Consider the following 25462-nt stretch of genomic DNA (forward strand, 5'->3'; position numbering starts at 1 on the left):
CTTCTTCCGAAGCAAATATATGCCGCACGCATTCTGACTATACCCAGACGCTGTCAAACCTGAACGACGTCGCCGAATCCCGACTAGACGAACTCTCAGAACTCCCCAACACGCCATCCTCCCCAGCCTCGAAACGCGGCGATAAACGCTCAACGTTTTCAGAAGACGAAGTGGAGGGTATGAAAGAACGCTTGAACACGATACTGACCGTTGCACAGACTGAAGTGGAGCGATTGCATAATGAGGAAAAGCTCGGCTGGGAAACGTGGATTGAGCAATGGTTGGATGGTCAGATTTTGGCTCAGGAGAAGGTAGCAGGGCTCAACGCTTTAATGCTCAATATTTTCGCTGACTTGATTCACCATTAGGCTCTGCACCACCTGAAAGCGGCACGGGCGGCGCTGAAAAGGACATGAGAATAGCACGGCGTACTATAGATCTGATAGCGCTCTACTTCTACGCTACCCTGTCGCGTGATACTACTGTGACTCCCTGTACATAATGCTCGCATCTTTCACGAACTGACTGTGTGTTTTTGCACACAGCTGATATCGCAGTGGGCCCAATTGTGCATATGCCCCAATGTGCGGACTTTTGCCTCAACACACGGTCTAACGAAACACGACCAGCCGCCAGCGAAGCCTGAACCGCCTGCCAGAATGCCTTCATAGTGGACGCCGGCTGTGATACAGCTGTGGGGGTGAGAGAGACGGGCTTTCTTTTTCTTCGTCACTTCCACAAGCGCGTAGAGGACGAAGGAGAACGCGTCAAGAGATTACGCCATTGGAGATGTGTCACAGAGATTGGAATTCGAGCGACTCAAAGTCACAGCGCTGAACCGTTCACACACCGTCGCTCCCATAATCTTGCAACAGCCTCCAAAACCACTGCAGAAAAAATCAAAGCAATGACGGTCTCCTCCCATTTCAACGTAGCGGTCATCGGTCCTGGCCTGGTCGGGTCGGAGTTCATAGCTCAAATCACCAGCTGCAAAAAGCCCATTTTTAAGGTTATAGGACTCGCCAACAGCAGGCGTATGCTTCTCTGCCCCTCAGGCTTATCAGCAGGTTCCTGGAAGAAAGAGTTGGAGTCGTCGTCCACTCAGGCCGACTTGCCCAAACTCATCGAGTATGCTGCTTCGCATAAGCCGTGCGTGGTGGTCGACTGCACGAGCTCGGATGCCGTGGCTGAGCAGTACCCGGAGTGGATGCAAAAGGGGCTCCATATCGTCACGCCGAATAAGAAGGGTTTCAGCGGTGACTATGCGTTATGGAAGAAGATTAGGGATGCGCATTCGCCGAGGTCGCTTGTGTATCATGAGAGTACCGTTGGGTATGTTCCCTGTGCGTATCCGACCCTTCGATGGGATGTAATACTCATGTATGGACTTTGCAGTGCAGGACTGCCCATCCTCAGCACACTGGACGATCTGATCGCCACGGGGGACGAGATTGTCCGCATTGAGGGCATCTTCTCAGGCACGTTATCGTATCTCTTCAATAACTTCTCGTCGAAAGAGTGGACAGACACCTTTTCGAAGACCGTCAGTGTGGCCAAAGAGCTTGGGTACACGGTAGGATCTTGCATCTTTATGTACCACACGGGTGTACCCTTCTGGCTCACCTATGAATCTGTTTCAGGAACCTGACCCTCGTGATGATCTCAACGGAATGGATTTCGCACGGAAGGTTTGTTTTTGTCGTCCAGCTTTGCCTCAATGATTTGTTGCTAAACTAACTCGGAATCATGGCAGGTTGTGATCCTTGGACGGCTGGCTGGCCTCTCACTGGATCTCAAGACTCTTTCCGTGGAGAACGTTGTCCCAGAGGAGCTTCGCGGAGTACCAACTCCAGCAGAATTCCTGGAAAAGCTCCCATCGTACGACAGCCATTTCGATTCCCTCAAGAAAGATGCTCAGAAGTCCAACGGCGTTTTGCGCTATGTCGGCGTGATTGATCCCAAGGGGGAGAGTTCCGTGAAACTGAAAAGGTGTGTATATGCATGTTCTACGTACTTGACGGTGATACTCATGACTGACTATATCACACCAAATCTAGATACCCGTTGGATCATCCCTTTGCGTCGCTCACTGGCAGCGACAACATCATTGCGTTCACTACGAAGCGGTTCCCTAGTCCACTAATCATTCAAGGCGCCGGAGCGGGAGCAGCCGTCACGGCATTTGGAATGTTCTCGGATTTGTTGAAGATTGCGCGTTCCGTGACTCCTGCGAGTGCATGAGCCCAATTTTTGCTGGGAAACGATTAGGCAGTAGATGCATTGTACGTAGTATCTACACTTCGCGGCGTAATATATAGACAGTGATGGTCCATGTGAAGATGAGGGCGTCGATATTTGGTGTCCGACTGATCAATTATCATCCTTCCGGGAGGGTGACGGGTATTCCAAATCTTATGAGGCTTGACCAGCACCATATATCGTGGGGAGGTGGCACCCTCGAGGACGGTAAGACTCGTGTGATCGCAATCGAGCGAGACCTTGCGTTGACCGTGCAGGAGACGCCCTCGGAGACGAGTATGTATGTGAGGCATGCACATGCGCCTGGAGGCGCGAAGCTTACATGAGTCTGAGTTCCGCGCAACCTTACTCCCGGACATTTCACATCATCCGGACACGACCACCGAAAGGGAGCGCATTCTGCAAGGCGCTTCTTTCTCTCACCCCTGCTCTCTCTTTTTTTGGGCATCAGCACACTGTCTCGAGGCATATTCACATTTCAACCGGCCCGCTGGCACCCCGCACAGTGGCACACACGCACTCCAACTCACACGCACTCTCATATACGTATCTCATAGTCCCACACGCATGACCGCGCAAACCGAGAGCTCATTGGAGGTTCAACTCCCTCTGCCACGATGGACCATCGAGGGCCTGGGCGATCCTCCGCGCGTCGGGTTTTCATACTCGAAGCATTGCGTCTCAGCACCTCGCAAACAAGCGTGGCACGAGTTAGCTGGGGAGTGTCGCTGGGTACCGCAAAAACACCCACTCGGAGCCCGCGATGGTTGGTTTTACCGCTTCAGTGCATCGGTCGTAGAAGTCTTCCGGAAAGAAAACGGGCCCTTGGATAAACTACACGTCCTGGATGTTCTGGGCCTGCCCCGCTTCGATGAGTGGGGTGGGGAAATTCGTGTGACAGCCAAGTTCACCGCGGCCGCCGCGGGCATAATAGAAGGCCGTCCAACACTCGTCCTTTGCATACACGATTCGGCAACGGACACGACCTCGGTGTATCTGAACGAGATTTTTGGACGAAGATGGCAAAAGCTGGATTGCGGAATCAAGCAGCCCGTCAAATTTGTCGAGATTACCCAATCTTGGGAAAGTCAGCAGCTATCCCCATTCATGGTCTTTGCGACCAATGAGGAGCTCTTTGCCATTTCCGTGAGCGACCCACAGCGCGACGAAGCAGTAGATGAAGTTAGTCCCACGTTTCGCGTCGTTGCCCCATTGCCGAGGGCCCGAAGCGTAGGCGATATTACGAGCCTGGGGACTCACTGTGATCAAAATGACAGCCGTTTAATAGTTTTCACGGGAAGCATCATGGGGAGGGTAGATGTGTGGCGGGTAAACAGCGGAAACAAGCCCAGGATCGAAAAGCTATCGAATTTCATGGTGGGGGAGAGGCACATGCCGGTCGTAGAAATGCTCTTGCGTGACGACGGGCAAAGGGGCGGTCCAGGGACACTATTTGTGTCCCAGTCGGTTACCAAAGGCCGAGGCTCAGGCGATGTCGCCAAACCGTCTATATCCGTGTTGCCGCTGGACGCATACTATGCAAAGAAGGACAGCCATGCTACCATATTTCCGATCGGGGAAGATCTGGGTGCTGTTGTTGGCATGAACGTTGTTGCATCGCCTTACGGTGCGCGCATATTTAGCGTCGTAAACATGTACCTGGGCGTACGGAAAACGACTGTTCTGGCAGTCACGGATCTTAGCAGCAATGGGAGGATCAAGAAAACCACCCACCGGCCAATTTTTAACTCGTCAAGCAAGCAGGTGGACATCGAACCAAAAGGTGTCACTGCTTGCACTGTCCTGACCGCCGGCCGAAAGATCCATTTCTTCTTCCCTCCCGCGGAGCCGAAACCGGTAGAACCGAAACGACTCGTAAACCTTGCCGACAAGTTCGTGTCGGGCTCTGGGTCTTTCCTATACAAGCCAGAGAAGCGAGATAGCATAGCGAAGACGCGAGCTATGTTTGACAATGATCTCTTCGCGGATATTCTGCAGTATCGCGTCGCTCCCGACGCGCCGGAATTCCCGCCTCAAAACTTGCAAGAGCTCTGCGACCTTTTAAAGCACATTGATGCATGCGACGCAGATCCGCGGCACAAAAATCGCTTTGTGCTCTATCTATTGAAAGATCTGAAAAATGGAGAGGATAGGGCATTTGCAAACGAGCGAGGAATGGACGCTCAGGATCGTAATGAGATCCAAGCATTCTGGGCTTTAGATCATGGAAATTTCAAGGTAAGTCACTATGTGTTCTAAAGATCTCAACTGCAAGTTACTCACATTCGCTTAAAAATCTTACTTCAGGAGGCTACTGAGTTGCTTTGTGAGCCAGGCGCCTTTAGAAGTGGAAAACTAGCTATAGAAACCCAGTACTCTGAGAAGATTGTCAAAGTGCTGGTACTCCATGGCGAAATTCGATATGCGAAACGCTATGTCGCGATCAGCCGTCCAGAGCTGTCTTCGGACGAAGGGGCACAACTGGACATGATATTGAAAATCACTACGGACTTGTTTGAGGCTATTCAAGTCCAGGTGAGCTCGAGATAAGTCACATGGGAACCGCTGGTACACAGGTCATTAACAAAGAGCTCACAGCGGCCCTACTCTGGGACTCCTCTTGGCGATCGACTGTGGCATATGCTGATGGAAGCGACCTTCAAATGTAAGCAAGTTCCCTGCTGTACCGCTAAGTAAAAGTGGATGTCGATGCTGATTTGTCCCAATCTAGCACCGAAGACATCGAAAAGATTTATGGAGGAACTGCCCATGATGCCTTTGAATGATTCACAGCAGCAGTCCTTAGCTGATTGGTGCAAAAATGACGGTTCTATACAGTGCCTCACCTTCATCGCCTTGTACTCAATCGACCGCTGCCAATTCTTGGATGCTGTGATATTTCTGGAGATGCTTCAAGCGCGTGGGGTTAATCTGTTTGATGACGGCCCTGCAAATGCCTCGGACGTTACCGATGCGATGCTTGAGAATTTCCGGAATTCTATGACAACAATTCAGATGGCTGCATATCGCGTCTCCAAGGTTCAAGCTGGTAAGCTGCATTTTATCTCGTAGCTGGTATAAAGCGTAGTAAACAGTTGCTAATGCCCTTGACCAGATGTTCAAGCAAGCAAAGAAACAGAAACGGAGGAGCCACGCAAAAACGTCCCGCTGTCCGCGCGTTTACGTCTACGGGAACCCACAAGTACCGCGGAGGAGGCGCAAGATCAGCTGTACTCGGAAATGTTGGCTTGCATCCCTAAGCCCAACATCGATCAGCGACGGATAGTAGAAATCACTGTTCCGCCTTCCGACTTCCTTCCATTGGCAGAGCTGGAGTCGGTCGCGGAATTTAGGGAGTTTGCAGCTGAGATCGGTTTGAAGTATCCTAAGGCTGTGCCAGAGTATATGGATGCGATCGTGCCGTAAGTTTCTGATGCGGGCCTTTGAAAGCTGAATCTTGGAGTACTGATCCCGGGACTTCTAGGCTTGATGTCGGTCACCGCATTTCTCCTGGCCCATCATGTTCCCCAGAGCTTGGCTTAGCGATGGCTTGCGAACCTGAAGAGGCCAAAGTCCCATCCGAAAATGGTTCAGAATCCTCGTCGAGCTTACAAGCGTCAGTGGACAAATCTCCCACGCGGCCCATTGCGAGGGACAGCAGCTTCATTGAAACCAGATCCACATCGACACCCACCTACGAACCGTCACCATCAAAAAGCAGCTCGCGTTCCGGGACACCCTTGAGTATGTCATACGTCGCACCTTCTCCTCGCTCGCCTCTCGTGAAAAGTCCATCCATCATGGCAATTGAGAATGATGAGAACGCCGATCGAGTGGACCGCATCAAATCTCCCGTTGGGCCCCCGGTGAAGCTTGCGGTGCCCGTGCGGACAATGTCGCCTTTCGCCGACAATCCCGTGCGAAAGACACGGAAGGATTCTCCTCCCAAAATCATTGAATCGCCTGCAAGTAAGTGGTATTCCGGGCTTTCCAATGGCATCTGCATTGTGTGATGCTGATGGTTCTGCCATCTTCAGCCTTCAGGAGGAAGCTTGAAAAGGAGATTGAAAAGGCGAGTCCTCCTCCACCGCCCCGCGCTGCGACTCCGCCACGACCGAAGATGATGACCCGTTTGCAAGCGAAGCTCATCGAAGCGGCTCAAAAACCTGATGCAAGCCCAAAACGCGTCAAAGCGATTGCTCAATTGGAGGAAGACCGGGAAGATGGCCTCCGCGCCCAACAGCACTGGGAGGAGCGGATACCCATGAAAAGCTACATGGCTGACGCAGACTGGTTCCAGGCCAAATGGAAAGCAGAGCAGGATTGGAACGAGAAACAATTCAAGCTTGAAGCAGAACGGAAGGCTAGGCAGGCGGACCTGGAAGCCAATGAAGCGCGGCTCCGTGCACGTTACGGACCGCACCCAGTTCCCGCCGAACCGCCTGCTCGATCTACTAGGAATGCTTCACGTGCAAAGAAGGATTTGGACGAGCCCCCTGTCAGAAGTTGTAAACCTTTTCTCGATCTGGGCGAGGCGACCTATATTGATGAGAACGGACGACAAGACAGAAGGCTCCGGGAACGCAATGCATCCAACTCTCAGCCACAGGCCACATCTAGTACAGCCACCAAAACAGCACGCGCCAAAACGACCAAAACGACTCTAAAGAAGTACGAACCAGCCCCAGATCAGCCCATGACCCTGGAGGATCTGGAGCCAACCCCTAGGCCGAAGCGAAAAGCAGCAACCGCGGCGTTGGCTGCCATCACTCATCAACCTGCTCGTCCTGCCACAAGAGCTGGATTGGGCAGAACCGACCCTGTCCGTCTGCCTCCCATTAAACGACCGCGTGCGACCCCGGCTGCCCAGCCGCTGGGTCGAACCGTCGTGACGAGGCAGATGCGAAAGCTACAGGGCAGAAAGCCTTCCTTCGACGGGCTTTGAAAACATTTTTGCGACATGACATTTTCTCCTACAACCCTGTCCTTGTCGCGATCGTCCTTTTCAAACATATACGGGACTCGGACCTCCTCTGACTTCTCGTAGACATTGCACGAAAATCATGGTTATACAAGGACAGGGACCTGTCACACATTAGCATTTGCGTTCCGTTTTCATGTATGTTACGCCGAACTTTAATAACATTTTCGTAAAAGTAAACGATGTAGGATGTGAGTTCGCGGGCGTGCCCATGCATTTAAGAGCGAACCGCAGAGACATTATAAGATAAGAGGCGGCTGCTCAAGCTGCTGCCGTTCGGCCTCCGTCTGAGCTCTAGATGAGCATCTCGAAGAGGCGGTCAGCGACGTGACATCTGATAATGGAGAAGAGCAACGTAAATTTGGGTGTCGTCCACGACACAACACAACAGACTATCAGTATACAGAGTTCGAATAACTTACCCCAATCCGAAGTAGCAGCCGATCTTCTGCTCTGGATGTCCGCTTCCGACCGCATGCATTCGTACAGGAGACGGTCCAAGTCCTGTCTCGTTATCGGCTGAGACCAAAGAATCTGCATATGAGCACCGACGAAGAGCGTATGATCATGGTATAACCAGCCAAACAACACCACTTACCCGTTCTTCGCCCTCCTTCAACAATCGTAGCCGTTCGTCTATCTCATTCAATCGGGTCAGTTCGTCTTTCAGTAAGACTTCGGGGCCTTCCATGGCTTCTCGTTCATGGAATACTGTCTCTATGTCTGCAAAAGCCCAGTGTGAGATTTGGAATAGTGGCCACTTCTTGCAGTCTCGGATGATCACCTCGACTCTCAAATGCTTTGCCGATGTTCTGATTAGACCCCATAGCAGCCTTGGCATCCCCAACATCATTCATCTGGTTACCGGCATGCATAAGCCAACCCTGTGTCCTTGACATTGCCAGCGACATTGACATGGATCTCGGGACGGCCAGAGGTGTTTGGTGTCCGGAAACAGTGGTCGATGTTGCGGGCGTGGACCAGATGATGGATTTGGCGTCCCATTCTGGCTCGGGGATGATGAGTTGAAGCTTTCTGTGAATCGCGGTCGGAGGCTGTGAGTGGATCGAACCTGAAAATAATGACGTAGGAAACTCTCGCACGGTGACGAGATGAATACAAACCTGTCGATGTCAAATAACCGCATACGCTCGGGATCATCAGGGAAGAATGCACTAGATGTGGTGGACATGGGTCTTGGCATGTGCGACGCTCCTGCATCTGTACTTGTAGATGTGGTGTCTGTCCTCGGCCTTGAATGTATGCATTCGGTCCCATTCGGCCCATCAGCACGTCCGTCCACCCAGCTTTCAACGTCGTCGCCTTCCTCATCATCCATTCGACGTAAGATGTCTTCGACGCGGTCGCATTCTTCTTCCGTCATGGCGCTGTAATATCGGGCATCGGGTCCGAGCTTTCAGAAAGTAGTCCGGGGTTCAGTATTTCGACGATCCAATAATGTGGTGACATACAAATAGAAGCGAGACATACCACAATGTTTCGTTGGATGAAGTCTCCTTTCTTGTAACCTTTCCTCTTATTTGTCGCCGTTTCGGTTTGTATTAGGCCTGATAGGGCCGAAAACAAGCAGCCTTCGGTGAGCGCCGACGCAGACTTCAAGAATACCAGTCGGAAACAACAATGACACTTTCCCATCTCACCTTCTTCACCATCTCCAGCCTCTACTGCCCGCGCGGGCGCGATCCCACTAGCGTTCCTCAATGCTTGTACCCCAATTTTGACCCTCGTCCCACCATTCCGAGTGCCAAATTTGGGCTCTGTGATGAATGTCCGAGTGTCGAGCGAGTGCACACTTTTCAGCTCGAGATCCTGCGACGAGGTATCGGACGCCGAGACGGAGTGAGCGTCTGCTTGATCATATCCGTCCTCATAATCGGAGTCGGAATCCGAATCGGGTTGCCGATCAGATGAAGCCGCCGTTCCAGGCTGGGTTGGATTTCGAGAACCAGTTGTGCTGGCTTCCCGAGATAGGCGATCTCGTTTTAGGGCTTTGGCCATCTTGAGACATGTAATGCAACGGAAGATGTCCGTCAAGCTCGGGTTCTGATTATCGTGCCTGAACGCCAGGTCTTTTTGCATAGGAAGAGATTGAAATAGTTCGCCCGGTAACCTACCGTACTCTTTTCCTTCAGCAGCTTATCGAGCTCTTGAATCCGTGTAAGGCCTTTTGCGATCAGAGCCTTGAGCTCAGCTGGATCTGATGGGGTGGACGGCGATGGGTTGCTTTCCTGCTGCCACTTTGCTTAGTAAATGTTCGTACCCTGCATCCATGCGACAAAACCATACTTCGTCATCGGCACCAAAGTCTGGCATGGCTTCCTTCGACTGAGCCAGATTCTCACGAAGGTTTAGGAAGACGCTTCGCACTTCTTTCTGGGAGGCTCATGGATGAATTTTACAATATCCCAACATAGCTCTTTCAAAGCAGTTACCTTTGTGGCATCCAGCTCGGTCCTCCGTTGCGCCATCTCTATCAGAAGGGCCTGGGTTACATTCCCATCGTCAAGCATCCCGAGAACATCCGGACCGTCTGCCGCCACATCCGCTACGGCGCTTGCCGCGGTGACTTCCCAAACATCAGGTATTGCGCGGCTGGCTTTGGAACCTTGCTGCCTTTGTCACGTTGTATATTTGCGAGCAGTCATCATTTCCTATGTACTGAAAGAAGACCTACCTTGTCAATGCATCATCTGGTTGTTTTGAGCGGCCCACAGGCGTCATCGGCCGAGATCTACCCGGCGTTGGCGACGTGCAAATGGAAGCAAATCCAGCCGCGGAAGGATCTGCAACAGTTTTGCCTTAGCAGCGTATTGGCGAACTAAGTAACGGTCAGCATTGTGCTCCTTACGCTCATTAGGAAGAGGCGTAAGTCCTCCCCCAGTACACACGCTAGACCTGCGCACCATCTACCGAAAGACACATCAGTTCTGGGGTTCGCTGAACAGCTCAGTCTCAGTTGAGTGCGCCCTTACCTTCACTGGAGTACTGGTTGCAGATCTATTGGATGTAAGACGTGTCAGAACCTGTCTCCAGGACAACTGGAACTTATATCTAAACATCAGACCTGCCAATGTTAGCCCCATCGAATGCTCCGGCTTCCTGCGACCTTTCCATAGCTCGGGTTCCAATTGTGATGCTTTGAAATCTCTCTAAACCTTTTTCGATTTTAGGTGATTTCTTTAGTGCGAACTGTCATTTACTCAACATCAAGTGCTGGGTCTTTCCGTCTCATTCCACCTGTTTCAGATCATCGAGGGGAAGAGGAGGGCTATGCAACTGACAGCGTCTCCGCGTGTACGTAAGCGCAATTGACAGCATCCGCGTCGATATGGTCGGGAAGACTTTCGGACGTCCTTTCTGGCAACATCGGTGTGTGTTGATCTGAGACTTATCTATCCACCCAAAAAGCGAGGGTCAAAAGCAAAGATGGAAGAAGAAGGCGCACCAGCTGCCCCCGAACAGCCAACCGAGCCATCAGCAGCCCCCGAAGACGCGGCTGCCGCAGCACCCGTTGAAGCTGAACAGGCAGAACCTGTGCGGGCCGCCGAAGCACCAGCGACCGAACCGAAAGACGAAGTGGAGCCAGCTACACCTGTGGAAGTACACAAAGCTCAGCCTGTGCAGCCCGCTCATCCGTTTCTCAACCGCAAAGATGCGTACATCAAGCCGGACACTCAGCTTCCTGAGGACAGCGAGCTGGCGCTTGCCAAAGCATTTCTTATGTCTCAGAGCGATAAGAGTAACATGAACTTATATGATCACTTGACGGAGGTGGTCATGCACATTTTGGAGACTCGTCCGAACAACGTAGTGGGTGAGTTAGCATTGCCAATGTATCTATAAATGGGATGGGCGTACTGACAAGTTCGAACTTGCTATGGATCAGACGCATTTGAACGGATTTCCGCAGATATCAAGCGAACACACTTCCACGTAGACAAACCAACCGCCCCCGGAGCTTTCAAAGTAAGGATACCCCATACGGTGATAGAACCGGAAAGCTTGGTCTGACACAGCAATGCCATCTAGAAAGTCCATGACGTCCATCCCGCCAGCGAGGTTGAAGCAGCGCAGGTGAAGCTATTCGAGGTATGCCAGCCTTCCTCATCGAATGCACAGCGCATCTTGAGTAGGAGCTGACGGTGAAATGAGCAGCGTTCATCTCTGGATGGTGGGGGCGACGATGCTGAGGGCGAGATCCCTGATATTATGGACCTCGCAAACCTCTGGGAATGGGCTGGGGTAAGCTCTTTCTCTAACGGATGATGAAGCCATATCTTGTTACTCATAGAAGATGTTTTAGGTCTCATTTGGAAAAGAAGAGATTTTCATGCTCTTCCTTTCTCTCAAGCGCCTGGTTACGGAAAAGCCTCTCGCATCCGTGAGGCTTTGGGGCAAAATCTTCGGCACACATGCAAACTACATCATCATCGAAGCAGAGCTAAAGGAAGGGTCCGAAGATGAGGAGGAGCCTGTCGAAGAGCCCGGTCCGGAGGCGGAAGCAGGCGAAGATGCGCAGGCCGGGCAAGATTCCGAAAACAGAGAGGGGGGTGAAGATGGGCAGGTCCAGTATCCAAAGAAGAAAGTGAAGCCGGTCGTCCCACTGCCGAAGGAGACGCGGGCTGGTGTCAATAAATATGTGTATTATGTGTGCAACTTCGGTATGTGGGACACACGCGGTGGGGTTTTTGTCGACATCACAAGTATTGATTCGTAGACTATTCTTTCTAGCTGGAGGCGCATGGAGTCGGTTGCCGGATGTAATCCCAGAGAAATTGCAGGCGTCGCGACGAATTCGCAAGCTGTTCACGGGTGATTTGAAGCGTCAGGTGAGGCAGTGAACCGCCAACCACCTGCTGCGAGATTGTATGTATTCATGTCATTACATCACAATCGCAGATTGTCAGTTACCCACCATTCAATGGAACCGAAGCACAATATCTGCGATGCCAGATTGCCCGAATCGCTGCCGCGACCGTCGTGAGTCCGGCTGGATATTACGCTTTCGATCAGGAGGAGGAAAATGAAGATGAGGAAAACGGTATGCTTCAGAAAGCTTGTGCACACGCAAGTTCATTCCATAAGTAGCTTGCTAATAGTTTGCCCTCCTGGAATGCTGCAGCGTCCCCAAGCATCATCATCAACCCGGAGTACGAGGCTCATTCCAACGAAGCTCTGCTAGAAATCTCCAATTGGGTTCATCACACACCCTACATTCTGCCGCAAGGTCGTGTCACCTGGGAGAATCCCAACCCACCCAAGGAGGAAAATGAAGATGGCAATGAGGATGACGAAGGCAGCGAAAATGGATCAGGGAAGGACGGAGACGGGGAAGAGGAGCCGGAGGCTGAGCCAGAGACCGGACCACCGATTCTCTCCCCTCTGACGGGTGATGAAGGTACTCTTCACCTATGCACGTCGCATACGAAAGGAATGCTTGTCGATTCATGGGTTTTCCTTCTTTGCAGAACACGACGGAATGGCCTGCTGGGTGTCTCGGATGTGCTCAACTCTCTCGTCGGCAAAGTTCTCGCCCATCCTGCTTCGATGCACGCGATGGCCAGGAGCCACCGTCGTCTCATACAACGAGAAGTTTGCCAATATCTACGTAGGCGATGGTCACAAGGACCAAACCCGCTTCGTGCCTCCTCCATTGCCCGAGTTGCAGAAGGAGTACGCCACCGGTGAGGGCGCGGCGGGCAACGTGGAGTTCATTACCGAGCAAAATGACCCTAGTCTGGCCGAGGAGACTGCATTCGAAGAGGAAAGGAGGGCGCGCGAGGAGGAGCAACAGGAGGAGAGTGACGATGAGGGTAGAGGGGAGGAGGATGGGTCCGACGACTGAACATCTGTAAGAATTTGATTCCACACACAGAGTAGAAAGCGAACTGTAAATCGTCTTCCAATTCAAAGCCTTCTTGATCGACCTGTGTTGCAAGAGGGTTCTGGTAGTCCGAAACACATCGATTCGGCACTTCCCAGAAAGCAAGTAACAGATTGGGGGCGACATGCAGAAACTTAGTGTTCAGAGCGCTTGAGGAGCATGTTCATTGGGGGTATAGCGCAATTCATGTCGATTTCATACATCATGGGAATCCTGGTATGACGAGGAGGTGGAGGGGTGTCACTGGCAGCAAGCAAGCATCCAAATGGGAATGTCGAAAGCTGTCCCGCAGCTTTCCATATATGACATGATCTCTCGAGGGGTATAGATATCACTTGTTCTTCTTCCGTAAATAGTCCGCTAACGTAGAGAAAGCCAGACACTGATAAACACACAAACCCCTCGATGCCCGTCGCCCCAGAAAAAGCGGCGCGAGACATACCCAACTTCTCCACAGCCTCAACAGCAATACTTGCATGCATCCCATTTTCATACGTTCCCAAAATGTAAAATTGGTGCGTCCGACATATAATGATGCCGTTGCTCTTGTGTTTTCCATAGACGGCCATTCGATCTGCGCGGATGATGTGGTACTCCTCCTCCCCGAGCGTCAGGCCCGTGTCCATTGTCCGTGCCTCGCCTGGCTTTTCAAACGCATGCTGAATTAGGCTGAGGTCTGATGGTGACATCTGAATGATGGGAACCATCATAAGCGGTTGGGATATGGAAACATTTCATTAGCCTTCAGAGACACATCACATCTAGCTTGGCGAACAAGCGTTACCGAGAACTGAGGCGACCGGCCCTTGATAGCTCCATCCTTTATCCGCAATATTGCACCATGCTGAATATGCTGTGTTGCCAGCAGCGCTTCTTCAAGTAGCGAGTTCATGGAAGAGACTTTGGACAAGTTTTTGGAACAAAACTCTCCTGTAACGGTTTACCCGAAAACGATATGCCTGATACTTGACTGTCAGGATGACAAGCTATCTGCTTGATTTCCCAACGACGGTTCCTTCAAATCTACGTAACAAACTTTCAGCTTCTAGGATTCAATACAGCGTAGGCTTTGTCACGCTTTGTGCAGGATTTGCTCAGAATGTTTAGGGAAACGGGGCAACGCGATGTTGTGGTCAGGCTGCACATTGCACCTCAATGCACTGCACTGACTTCTGAATTGGGGCCATGAAGACATAGACAAGCTGTATGGATTGACTTGAGGAGCTGAAACCCCTGCGTAAGCCAAGGAATTGCCAAGGAATGGACGAACCTACTCTCAAATACATAAAGGGCTACTTCCTTGACGACTTGGCGTCCGTCCATCTTGGCCATCTTCTGTCATCTTGCGTTGGCTTACGCGTTGAACCTGCTTCAGAAGGCACCCATTTTCCCAACCACAAAACCGACAGACCGGGCCTATCACCAACAGCCTCCATACTACCCAACAGGGCTATCCGCAGCAGCAGCAGCAATCAGAGCAGCAATACCCTCTGCAAGGATATCCCCCGCAAAGGCGGCTACGCTCCTCCACCCGGCGGCGCACCACAACACCCATACAGCGCTCCACCTCAGTATGGGATATCCCCAACAGCAGCAGGGCTTTCCGGAACAGCAGCCCTATAGAATATAGCGCTCCGTACGGTGCTGGTCTGCCACAGCAAGGGTACCCGCAACAGTACCCGCAAGGATATCCCCAGCAGCAGCATTATCCACCGCAGGGCTACCCACAGCGGCCAGGATACGGCACACTGCCGCCCCAGCAGGGATATGGAACGCAGGCCCCTGTGCTGTCGTACTATGCGACGGGGTCCCCGGCTTTGTCGGCTCAGGAGCTGGGGAGGGATGTTTAGGGGTTGAGGAAGGCGATGAGGGGTTTCGGGAGTGGTACATGTTTTCGTGCGAGACTGGTTGAAACGGAACCCATACCGGGCCGAGAATAGACCTGCCTCTTCATCCGGCAGACGAGAAAGCCCTCATCGAAACCCCAACCGAGCTCCCGACCAAGCACCGCAAATCGATACTGCCTACCGTGCTCATTTCGGCCGCGAACTTGTCAAAGACCTTGACTCTGAATGCGGCGGAAACTTCAAGAAAGTAATGGTATCCTTGACCATGTCGCTCCCGGAACTCGACGCCGGTTGTTTGAAAGAAGCTATGGTCTGAGATGTGACGTGGTGAAGAGGATTCCATGGTGGTGCTGAGCACCTGCTCGTTTTCTTTCCACCTTATCATGTTCCACATCTAGGCGGGATTGGGAACAGACGAAGATGCTTTGATCGAGACCTTCATTGGGCGACAAATGAAGGTCTCGAACCAATGCCGAATTGGCTGCGATCAAGAATGCATACAGGGCCAAATACAATGAAGATCTGACTGCAGTCTGAGACCCCCGACCACTTCAGGAAACTGCTTACTACAGTGTTGCAGGCTAGTCGGGATGAGACCGGACAGTCTAGGTCAATCCACTCACGACCGTGCACAATGTTTTGGAGATGTGAATACGCAATGCTTACGTTCCTTCGAAACGGGCACAGCCGGATGTCAGTGCGGATGTGGAAGCGTTCTACAGAGCCGAGGCGGCCAGAATTGGCACGGATGAGAGCGCCTTCATCAGTCTACTTGTCGCCCCCGACGCGCATCTACGTACCGTCTTTGCGGCGTATAGGGCCAAGTGAGTGCAGCTTGGCGTTTTCGATGAGGCATGATTTCCATCTGTTGATGACGGTATAATAGGTATAAGCGTTTAGGTAGACTCTGTAGTGGAAAGCGCGTTTTCAGGCCACATGGGGAAGGCCCTCGTCAGCGTCAGTAAGTAACCACTACCCGCTTCATTCACCCATACGCAGAGTCACCAACCCATCCTTTCTCCAGTCAGTTCGCTCCGTCGAATCCAGGGCGGCTTACATCGCCACCTCTTTGAGAAATCAATGGCTGGGATGGGCACGAGAGAGAACAAGCTGATCCGCCCGAATGTGCGGCACCGCGACCCGCACGTCATGGCAATGATCAAGGAGGCCGCATCAACAGCAGCTGGCGGAACGCTGTATGCTAGGATGGGTGAGGGATGAGTGGGGATTACTCGAAGGCGCTGCTGGCGTGTATTGGGGTTTGATGGGGATGAAGCGGAGGGGCACGAACGAGGTATTGAGGATTCTAGTCTTGGCAACTACTATGCTCACAGCTCTTGTAGTACGAAAGAATAATCGCTTTTTTGGAGAGATTCCAAGAGGTCATTGTTTTATTTGACAGGTCGGAGACTGAATATGAGCGGCGTCATCGCCAAATGAGGTGCTGGGAACATAACAAAACGTTCTCACGCAATAAGCACGACGTGAACGCCACGGCTGCATAGCGAAATCATCATGGCAACATGATATTCGACCCACCGCAAATCAACATCCGAGCCGTGACGCACAACGGCTTCGGGTGAACAGGCGACAGCTGTTCCCCATGACGGTCATTTCTAGTCAGGCTCTCGACGGCCTACCGAGATGCGTTCGTATCGTTCACTAAAGCGCGCACGTCATGACCATGACGTGCAAAGATTTAAAAAGTACCCTAGCAAGCGTAGCGTAACATGTACTCTTTAGTGCAGGTTTACGACCCATCCGAAAGCGCAATGCTCATGGCATCTTGTATTGTGATCTTCGACAATGATTTGCAGACCGAAGAAATAGGTACTGTTTGCGACCATTATACTATTTGCCCAGCCTAAACTTCATATGTACATGCTAAGAGAATCTACACGAGCGAAGGTATCTCACGGATGATATGTAGTATGTTCATGAAACGGAGGATCGGCAACGGGTGATAGCCCGTCTACGCCGCCTCTATGAGGTTGCCCCGCGTATTATTCCCCAGCCCGAGGGGGTTCCTCCTTTCCCTTCGGTAGCGCAGCTTTGGCGCCTTTTCCCGGAGTTGGGGGCCTGAAGAAGCTCGGGTCTAGGATACTACCAGTACGACTCAAGCTAGGACGGAGACCATCTTCCGCTTGTTCAGTGCTCTGCTGCGGCACGGGAATGGATTTGGCCCCCAAGCCTTGCAAATGCTCCGTCATGTCCGCAAGAAGTGGTTCAGAAGGTAGTCGGTCGATGCAAATCAACCTGCCCCCTTCTCCAACACGCATTGTCGGAAGTCCAGCATCAACGCCGAGGTCGTATGGTATATTTGCAGACGCGGCCTCCAGAGCACCCACGACCAACACGCCGGCAACAGCATCCATGCTGTTTTCACTTCGTCGGTCACTATCGTCGGCGGCTGCCGCGTCCGCGGAGCTGGTCCCTTTGTTGCTGCCGGTTGATGCTGCTCGTTGATGTGCCTTTTGGGCAGTCCCCACTTGGCCAGGCAAGGGCTTGGCGCTACTTTCTGCGGTGGCAGCTTCGTAAATCCCGGAAAAGGTTTCGTAAACCTCGTCCCAAAACTGGCGAATTTCTGCTTCATTGTTGCAGAAATCTGCAAACGTCTTCATCAGAGTATCCGGATCGACACCACTGCTGCTACTTCCACGGGCCTCCTTGCCTGCGCCACCCTGCTGCGACACGCTGGCTGATCCAGTTAGGTGCATGCGGTTGGCAACCCACCAAAAACCCACTTCCTCGTCCTCGGAGCTTATTTGAATGAAAGCAACACCGCTACGGTGCACCCATTGAGTGCGTTTGAACCCTTTGCCTCTGTCGTAAGACCAGGTCACGGCGTTGGTTGGTAAAGAGCTGTCCGCTTCCATATCCAATACGAAGTTGAAGCGTCGAACCGTTTCCGTCAGATACACACTTGATGGGAATGGTGCCTTCGGATGTAATGGCAGTGGTATGCACGGCTTGATCAATGTCACTGACTGGAATGGATTATCGTCCGAAAGGGGTTCCGCCTGTTGTAGGGAGAAACATGAGCCACGTAACCTATAGATAAAAGATGACGTAACGAATCCACGGTACCTGCGAAGTTCCAGCTTCGACCATTTTGAACCCGCATTTCTCAGCGACCCGTGCCCAGCCCGCCACAAGGTCCTCAATCCATCGAGGACTGCAAGCCAACCAATGAATCTGGTAATGATAGCAGTGGCGAGGATTGTGCACAGTATCATAGTGCAGAACCGCGGTCTCTCTCCTGGGAGATCGACGTTGAACATCGAGATCAATGACCATTCGTCGTGTCAAGGCGTAAGGTTCGACAGCCTGCCGTACAGATTTGGTTTGCGCAGCCTGTGGACTGTCCTGAACAGCCATGTCAAGAGCATTCGTAGACGTGGGGGCCAAGGCATCATTGCTCGGGTATGCTGAAGTATTGCTACTGGTAGTAACGGACGGGCTGGAACTGCCGCTGTTCGAATCAAACAGGTTGGTCGAAGATTTGGCGCGGTTTCCAAACCAGAGTGGAACTCCGCCAAGCTTTTCCTTCTCCTTGTCCTTCGTTCCCGCGGTGCCAGGAGTTTTTGCAAAATCTCCCCGAACACGGTAGAAATAGTGCCCGTCCAAAAACCGATGCTTGCGATTTGCATGCTCAAAGAAGCCTTCTTTGAGGAGCGCGTTGCCGTATGCTACAGCTTCCTCCGGGGTCTCTATATCCGCAAAATTGCGCACCATCCACTCTACACATTCGCTTCCGATGAACACGCGCTCGTACAGCCGGAAATGCCATCTACGATCCCCGAAAGCAACTCCGGCAGGTGGAGGTGCTTGCATGGCTTCGGCAACCGCGGAGAATGGTGAGCTTCGGGTCAACGGAGTTGGGCTCACGGTATTTGTGCCATTCACTGAGGTCGCCGGAGATGTGGCGGATCCACGTCTTGGCAGTGTCGTAGGCAGCGCCTTCTGATTGGCTGTACTTGCACCACCCGGGTTCGTACCTGCTGTTCCCATACGTGTTAAACCCCTCCTCAACACCTCCTCTCTAATGAAGCGGGACGTATTCAGCGTCGTGAGCTGAATCTGCAGCTTCTTTCCAAGCTTTGGGATATGCTTTCTGCGGCTGCCTCCGGATAACTGATTCTGCGGCGGAAAGTCAACGTCATCTTCTTCCCACGGCGGCACCCACCGAGATTTCTCGAAAACCTCGATGAACTTCTCAAATCCTACGACGCGGATTTCTTCTTCATCGAGATTGTCATTCTGAGGGTTAAGGAACGGGTTGACATGGTTGACATTTTCGACTGGGATCAGAAGGAAGCGCGTTCGCCAGAATCGCAGGTTTTCAGTGAGTTCTTCTTGATAGCCCGAAATCAAGTGGTCCAGATAGTTCCAATTGTACGATGTCACAGGCGGGTAAGAGAATCCCAGTTGCTTGGGTCGATAAAACGTATCATGCTTCCGCCATATCCCGCACGCGTATTGAATGGGGAGGGTGGAATAGGTGACCTTACGGACGTATCGCTTGACCTCCACATTTTGACCGGATGCATCATGAGAAAGCTTGTGCACATGATCACCGAGACTCAGATAGTACGCCCGGGGCGAAGCTCTTGTTCCCGGGGTTGTGGATGCTCCGAATGAAGGGGATCGATCTTTGTGAACTGCTTGCTGCATGCCTGAGCGTCCCTGAACTTGCGTTTGTGCGGTGGACCGTTGCGAAGTGTCATTCCATGCACTGGACTTCCATGGATTACTGGGTTTGTCGCCAGTTTGCCGCAAACTCCCCGGTTGAGAACTGAAACCTCCGATGTTAGTTGCTTGCTGGGGCACATCGCCTCCTCGTTCGCCGAGGGGTGTACCCGGCAAACCCAAGTTTGTCGAGCCGGCGATTATCAATTGAAAGCCTTGCGCCAGACGTTGCGCCACCAAATCCACAAGCAATCCCTCCACTTTCGTTGTCTGCGTCCCTCGGCCTTCGTCGGACCTTCCAGTACCTCGAGACTGATAAGGCGTTGCATCATCGGCCGCTGAGACTGTGTACGTGTACTCCTGATACAGTTGTTGAAGATCCTCAGGGGATGGGAAAAAGTCGGTTGTCAGAGGCAAACAGGCAGGAATGGACAAACTCTTCCATGCAATGATGAAATCGTTTCGCATCGGCAAGATGATCTGTGGGAAAACGTGTTGCCATCGCAGGACTTGACTCGTAGCGCGGATGATATTGCGGCTAGGGTTACATGGATTGATCAAGTGCGAGCGGAAAGACGTCTGCTGGAACGTGGGCGCGCGCATGTTGCCGCCCGAGCCGCTTGTCTTGCCTGGAGAGACTCGAGGGTATTGACTCCGGAGGTATTCATAGTTTGCCAAGGGCGAGTGGCTCTTGAAGCTCCCCGACGTTGACAATCCTTCTCGATAAGGATGCCGCAAGCCAACTTGTTGGTTCCCACGGATGCGAATGGGTGCAAGAGTCGTCGATGCCGAGTGCAGACCAGACGAATCGGTATCCTCAATGGCCGCTCTCTGCAAATTCGCCCCGATGGGCAAGCTTTGTGGTACGCTGGCCCTGGCATCCTCCGTCCGGGAAGGCTGCGACAGCCTGACATCCCCTTTTCCAGGCGACGTTCCAGCGCCGGACCATAGAGTGTGAGAATCGCCATAGGCTGTGTCGCTTGCAAGAACGCTAGATTTACGACTGACTGGTGCACTTGTCCTTCCTCCGGAAGATTGCGCTGCCGACGACGCCCAGGCAGGCCGTTTCTTCTCAGCTGTTGCGGCAGCTTCCGCTGTCAGGGATGTATTTGAAGCTGTCTTCGCCAACACCCTCTGTTGGGAACCACCTCCTGCAAACATGCTCGACAGAGCGGTATCCGACGTGGTGCCCCGTAATGAGGGCTGACTATTGATAGAGATCTGCGACGGATCACGGCCTAAAACACCACCCGCGGCTCGTACTTGCTCGATGCGAGCTTTTGCTTTGATTAAAGCAATTCGGTCATTCGATCTCAACGTGTCGCCTTCCTCCCATGTTGGATAGTAGCCAGAGTTCTGATAAAGATTCCGCGTTGGGCCCCCTCCTGAGTCATCACTTCTGACACTATCAGTTGTATTCAGCGTCATACGATGCAAAGATTGTCGGGCTTGCGGCCCTAGCGCGACAACACCCGCCACACCCTCAGGGCTGATGGACACTACGTTGCCGAGGAAGTTCCCCCGAGCACCCCCAGTTGTAGCATAAGGATGCTGCAAATCGAGCCTAGACCCTCCACGCACGCCTTTGTTGGAAGCTAGTGAATCCACGTCCGAGGATCCTCCCACATTCATCCCCGAGTTTGACCGGTTTTTGATGACCATCGACTGGTGCTTAATGATAGGTAAAAACACACTTTCGTCGTATTGCTCGGTGTCAATCACAAAATCGTCAATGACAGACACAGCAGGGCTGTTCTCATCATCATCCCCACCGACATCGAAGCGTACCACTCCAGACGCATTACGCTCCACAGGTGCTGGGGGTTGTTGTTGGGCATCGCTCTGCTTTTTGCTCGAAACTTGCACAACCTGCACGTCGCCGACTTCCGCCAAATCTTGCTCCTCCATATACGGAATCACTATCGTAGAGCCGATTTCTTCCATGACGCCCATCATCTGCACCTCGTACATTTTGCACCGTAGCCGGAATCCCTTGTTATCCTGCTCCCCTTCTCGTGCCCAGAAACTACACATGATCCAGTGTGGCACCGTGTAGAAGGTTTTGTCTGGTATTTCTGGCGTCGCATCGTCGTAGTATAGTGGATCCCATGCTTCCGTTCTACGCTCTTGCCCCGAAGTTCCGCTTGCGGAGCTGAAGCCAGGTGCGGCATGCGTCCCCATGCTCCTGTCACTGGCTCCGGTTCCCATTTTGTCCGCTGACCGTTCTGGTCCCTTCTGCCCTGTTGCGCCTCCCAGTGCTGAGGCCCACCGCCTTTCGCTATTGATGCTCGATTCAGCATCAATGCTGGCTCCACTCTGTCCGCTACCCCAACCTGTCAGACTCGACGGGCACTCTTTCGAAACGTACTGAAATAGCGGCACAGTGCAGAGAGGCGGTTTGCTTAGACAGACAAGATCAAGGCCTATTCCGTTATCCACCATACGGTGCGCCGTCAGTCGCAGCAGTTTTTTATCTACTTCGTAGACTCCAGGTCCTGGTGTAATAACGACGATTCCGAGCCCCGTACGAGAAAGGTCCCGATCGATATAGTGCCTATCGAATGGATTCAGCGCAAGGTTGATTGCTTCCAAAACATTGCCTTCACTTGCGGGTGAATTTGTGCCAGCAAGAATGGTGGAACCCTCGCTGCTCGACTGCTGTAGAACGTCCCGTTGGAATGAGACGAATTCCTTCTCCAAAGGTATCAGAATCTGGGACCAATCGCTCCGAATGGCCCAGTCTACGACGACCTTATAAAAGTCCCTGTATGACCGTCCGGATGCATCCTTCAGTAATGGTATGCCGTCCTCAGCACCACCACCTTCAGGTGCAGGAGTGAACAAAGGTGCTTGGTCGCCCGTGTCTTCTACCACCTCCTCTTCGTCGGTCTGATAGTGAATGCGGGCAAAGAGAACGACAGACACAACGTGGTTGGCGCCAGCCTCCTTCCACTTGGCGAATAATTGAGGCAAGAAGCCGTGCACGCATTTTTCGAAATACAATTCGCCATCCTCATCAAACTCCCACATCTCTTTGCTCATTTGAATGCAAATGAAGTATTTTGCCGTCTCTGAGCGGAAAATGGTCTTCGTGTTGTCGTTGATATATCCACATGACGCCTATCAGGGTCGGTGGTAAGTTCCCGCGTTACATCCCGGTCACTTCGATCGCAACGCCACTTACTTTTCTGCCAGAGACAACAATGTCTTTGATTTGCGCCCTTATGCCCAGGGACGACACCTTTTTGCCCTCGTACACGCAGGTTCCTGTGAGAGACGTTTTCATGCGCCACATGTCGCTCCGACCCAAGTATTGATCCCGGAAACAGATCTCCACATAGTCCGCTGATATCGCCTCCCGCTCGACCTATCAAAGCGAATCATCTTCAGTCGAGAGACAATGTAAGTACACTGCGCCGGAAGCAACCAACCTTCGTAACAACTACATCCTTCCGCGCGTGAAGTTCAAAGATGGCCGCTATGTGTTGGGCAATGGATATCTGGTAATCACAACGATGAGACTCCACAGGAAACCTTTCAATACAACTGGGAACATCCTTTGAATACCTGCAGCTGAGACTGCTTGTTGATAAACTCACGATCGACAGATGTCACCTGCAAGATGAGCGTCCTCGACTTGTCCTCTGCTGCCTGAGAACCGTGTGCGACTCCTCGGTGATGCTGGTTTGGGTTGGAATGCTGCCGTACGGATAGTGCTGCTAAACCTCCCCTCGAGCTGGGGAATTGTGATTGACTAAAACCATTTTTGTTGTCTCCGGAGGACGCTGGCTGAGTGATCTTCAGAAGGTCACCAACCCTACACCCGGGAAAGCAGTCAGGGTTTATGACCAAGTCCTGCTTTGAGAACCCAGGATCGTGTATCCACAGGTTGTAAGAGGGACGAAGCGGCGGGTATGCCGGTTGACCCAGCTGTTGCAGCGAAGGCGCGGGCACCTGGCCTGGACATCGACTGCCGTTTAATGTTGGCACCGTGCGCAGAGAGGGACGGAGGGCAGGTAGAGGAACCCACCTTGCGTGGACTGGGGATGCTGACTACGGAGCATCACTGAGGTGTATCCTCGCAAGCATGGAGAGCGCAGAAGACAACCTTGTGATGCTGGCCACGGAATAAATCGTGCCAGGTTGGCGGGGGAAAGGAGAGATTTCTCAGAGTTCGGTGGGCGTCCACTCGGTGAGGTCAAATCCGATTCAAATTGACAGTGGCTATTTTGACAGTGACAGCGGAAAGCCAAGTTCCCATTTTTCTTTCATCATGCTGCGACGGAGTATGATGAAAGGTGCTGGGGGGATAGTCGCCTTCCATACAACGCAAAACATTAGCTCGTCGGCTGGACGTTGAAAACCTGATCCCGTTTGTGTGGAGGAAGATGTCCGCAAACGAATGTACATATTGGCCCGACTTAGACAAGCAAGTAGTCGTTAAGGCCACGGGACTCCATCCGAAGGAAGACCTTCAATCATACCATACGAATACCATGACAGGAGAATGACCACACGGCGGAGGCTTTGGAGTGGCTAACTCTCGTTCCGCTGGGAATCAAGGCGGAGATCGAGAACGGCAGGGAAAACATCCAAATTTTGGACTCCAAACCAATAACGGGACGTTTGCTTCCCTCGCACCAAAGAACCTGGTCTTCATTCGCTATGACCCAGCAGGCTTTTTTATCTTGTGTTTTCCATCTTTCCTAGCTTAGATCTTACAATGCGACACTTGTCATATCACTTCATATCCATCTTCCCGCAGCAGCCCAGTGTGCAAGGCCATTAATCTGATCCGCCGTCGTGAGATCACACGACCACCGGATGCTTCTACTGTACCATTGCAGCTGCCAAAACATTCATCTATGATCTGGCAGCGTGCCCAGGACGCTTCTCTAACATCGTATTAAATGTTCATGCTTGGGCCATCAAACTCAGGAATCTGCGTTCTGTCTGATGTCAAAGGGAGCTTTGATGCTGTATCGCAACAGTTTGGGAGCGCCTGAGGCTCTCACGTTCATCTTCTTGTCCCTTGTCCCAGTTGGAAAGTCAGCGAGCACGAATGGGGCATCACGCCTTCTTACGCGGACGTGGACTCAAGACCTGAAAACTAGTCCGGAATTTCTATTTCCATGCATGAGAGTCGGGAGTGCAAGGCATGCTCACAGATGCGCATGTACTGTGTCGCTCCGGCATTTACAAAGTTTCGCTGCTAAAAAAAGTCCAAAGGGGATGCGGGTCTTTCAACTTTCCTGCCCCTGTCCACAAAACTGGACTGAAGGGTAGTTGATCGGCGCGCAGTCAGACAAGTGTCGCGCCTCACGCGTATCTGCTGTCAGTAGGCGGCTTCCCCCGTCTTCCCTAGGGTAGCACAATAAATACACATACGTGAGCAGCATCGCTGATCCCCCCGCTTGCCCGCCAGCTACTTTGCACAACCCAGCTGGTATACGGGTTTAAGGGGTAGCGTCATGCTTTGAGGCTTTTGACGGCATTGACCCTTTTGTCAAGCCTGAATGACAGGGTGTGGATTTGTGATTTGTTGGAGGAGGACGAGGAATCAAGATCTGCTTGCGAGTTGCCGAATATTTGGGGCAAACTTTCGCCAATGGGAGCGAGTTGAACGATATGCCCCCGAGGCTTCTGGGTAAACAACATAGAGACGTTGCCACCGCTTGGCCGCCGGCAAAAATTCCCACATCTCCATAGAGAAAGCTGCTCGATCCTGGCATGTGCAATGTACATCAGGTGTCTACCGGTGCATCTCTCGTACTCCACTCT

General features: G+C 52.3%; 8 protein-coding genes across 8 annotated transcripts; 5 read left to right on the plus strand and 3 right to left on the minus strand.

The window, feature by feature from the left end:
• The first annotated feature begins 797 nt into the window (after positions 1-797).
• EV422DRAFT_534533 (homoserine dehydrogenase-domain-containing protein) lies at positions 798-2642 on the plus strand. The gene is made up of 5 exons (XM_053070680.1): positions 798-1332; positions 1396-1573; positions 1641-1688; positions 1754-1989; positions 2058-2642. Exons 1-5 carry the CDS (start codon positions 908-910, stop codon positions 2239-2241), a joined length of 1071 nt encoding a protein of 356 aa, XP_052924255.1. The 5' UTR covers positions 798-907; the 3' UTR covers positions 2242-2642.
• EV422DRAFT_110524 (nuclear pore complex assembly-domain-containing protein) lies at positions 2397-5177 on the plus strand. The gene is made up of 4 exons (XM_053064592.1): positions 2397-4497; positions 4567-4794; positions 4858-4924; positions 4999-5177. The coding sequence occupies exons 1-4, from the start codon at positions 2551-2553 to the stop codon at positions 5043-5045; spliced, it is 2289 nt and encodes a 762-aa protein (XP_052924256.1). The 5' UTR covers positions 2397-2550; the 3' UTR covers positions 5046-5177.
• A 2164-nt stretch (positions 5178-7341) lies between these two features.
• EV422DRAFT_110419 (uncharacterized protein) lies at positions 7342-10531 on the minus strand. The gene is made up of 15 exons (XM_053064591.1): positions 10326-10531; positions 10234-10258; positions 10110-10167; positions 9936-10044; positions 9694-9874; positions 9548-9634; positions 9376-9489; positions 8902-9259; positions 8732-8808; positions 8365-8654; positions 8106-8275; positions 8025-8039; positions 7839-7963; positions 7663-7759; positions 7342-7574 (listed from the first exon to the last, which is right to left on the minus strand). The coding sequence occupies exons 1-15, from the start codon at positions 10373-10375 to the stop codon at positions 7480-7482; spliced, it is 1851 nt and encodes a 616-aa protein (XP_052924257.1). The 5' UTR covers positions 10376-10531; the 3' UTR covers positions 7342-7479.
• Positions 10532-10687: 156 nt separating this feature from the next.
• EV422DRAFT_568813 (radial spokehead-like protein) lies at positions 10688-13106 on the plus strand (the record flags this gene model as incomplete). Its single annotated transcript, XM_053072686.1, has 9 exons — positions 10688-11075; positions 11148-11227; positions 11291-11350; positions 11417-11503; positions 11565-11922; positions 11993-12090; positions 12161-12302; positions 12384-12659; positions 12730-13106. 9 exons carry the CDS (start codon positions 10688-10690, stop codon positions 13104-13106), a joined length of 1866 nt encoding a protein of 621 aa, XP_052924258.1.
• Positions 13107-13279: 173 nt separating this feature from the next.
• EV422DRAFT_497944 (profilin) lies at positions 13280-14037 on the minus strand (the record flags this gene model as incomplete). Its single annotated transcript, XM_053067977.1, has 2 exons — positions 13280-13834; positions 13930-14037. 2 exons carry the CDS (start codon positions 14035-14037, stop codon positions 13280-13282), a joined length of 663 nt encoding a protein of 220 aa, XP_052924259.1.
• Positions 14038-14405: 368 nt separating this feature from the next.
• EV422DRAFT_568815 (uncharacterized protein) lies at positions 14406-14995 on the plus strand (the record flags this gene model as incomplete). Its single annotated transcript, XM_053072687.1, has 2 exons — positions 14406-14458; positions 14521-14995. The coding sequence occupies 2 exons, from the start codon at positions 14406-14408 to the stop codon at positions 14993-14995; spliced, it is 528 nt and encodes a 175-aa protein (XP_052924260.1).
• Positions 14996-15928: 933 nt separating this feature from the next.
• Positions 15929-16213, plus strand: EV422DRAFT_568816 (uncharacterized protein; the record flags this gene model as incomplete). The annotated part of the gene is made up of 2 exons (XM_053072688.1): positions 15929-15953; positions 16017-16213. The coding sequence occupies 2 exons, from the start codon at positions 15929-15931 to the stop codon at positions 16211-16213; spliced, it is 222 nt and encodes a 73-aa protein (XP_052924261.1).
• A 1340-nt stretch (positions 16214-17553) lies between these two features.
• On the minus strand, positions 17554-23572 carry EV422DRAFT_489688 (uncharacterized protein; the record flags this gene model as incomplete). The annotated part of the gene is made up of 10 exons (XM_053067449.1): positions 17554-18012; positions 18080-19102; positions 19151-19683; positions 19795-20829; positions 21211-21436; positions 21551-22489; positions 22556-22801; positions 22866-23048; positions 23113-23181; positions 23297-23572. Coding segments are annotated over 10 exons (4989 nt in total), but the record flags the coding sequence as incomplete, so codon positions are not given.
• Between the last annotated feature and the right edge of the window lie 1890 nt (positions 23573-25462).

The sequence above is a fragment of the Fimicolochytrium jonesii genome (assembly GCF_025526975.1).
Source record: "Fimicolochytrium jonesii strain JEL569 chromosome Unknown EV422scaffold_17, whole genome shotgun sequence".
NCBI lineage: Eukaryota > Fungi > Chytridiomycota > Chytridiomycetes > Spizellomycetales > Powellomycetaceae > Fimicolochytrium > Fimicolochytrium jonesii.

Excerpts from the sequence above, each read along its gene's own strand:
- EV422DRAFT_534533 (XM_053070680.1), top strand. The coding sequence starts at position 908 with ATGACGGTCTCCTCCCATTTCAACGTAGCGGTCATCGGTCCTGGCCTG. Across the intron at positions 1,333-1,395 it reads TATCATGAGAGTACCGTTGG|TGCAGGACTGCCCATCCTCA; the intron begins GTATGTTCCCTG and ends TGGACTTTGCAG. Across the intron at positions 1,689-1,753 it reads GAATGGATTTCGCACGGAAG|GTTGTGATCCTTGGACGGCT; the intron begins GTTTGTTTTTGT and ends GAATCATGGCAG.
- EV422DRAFT_110524 (XM_053064592.1), top strand. The coding sequence starts at position 2,551 with ATGCACATGCGCCTGGAGGCGCGAAGCTTACATGAGTCTGAGTTCCGC. Across the intron at positions 4,795-4,857 it reads TTGAGGCTATTCAAGTCCAG|CGGCCCTACTCTGGGACTCC; the intron begins GTGAGCTCGAGA and ends AAGAGCTCACAG. Across the intron at positions 4,925-4,998 it reads GATGGAAGCGACCTTCAAAT|ACATCGAAAAGATTTATGGA; the intron begins GTAAGCAAGTTC and ends CTAGCACCGAAG.
- EV422DRAFT_110419 (XM_053064591.1), bottom strand. The coding sequence starts at position 10,375 with ATGGAAAGGTCGCAGGAAGCCGGAGCATTCGATGGGGCTAACATTGGC. Across the intron at positions 10,045-10,109 it reads TACGCCTCTTCCTAATGAGC|ATCCTTCCGCGGCTGGATTT; the intron begins GTAAGGAGCACA and ends AAACTGTTGCAG. Across the intron at positions 9,635-9,693 it reads CCGAGCTGGATGCCACAAAG|AAAGAAGTGCGAAGCGTCTT; the intron begins GTAACTGCTTTG and ends TGAGCCTCCCAG.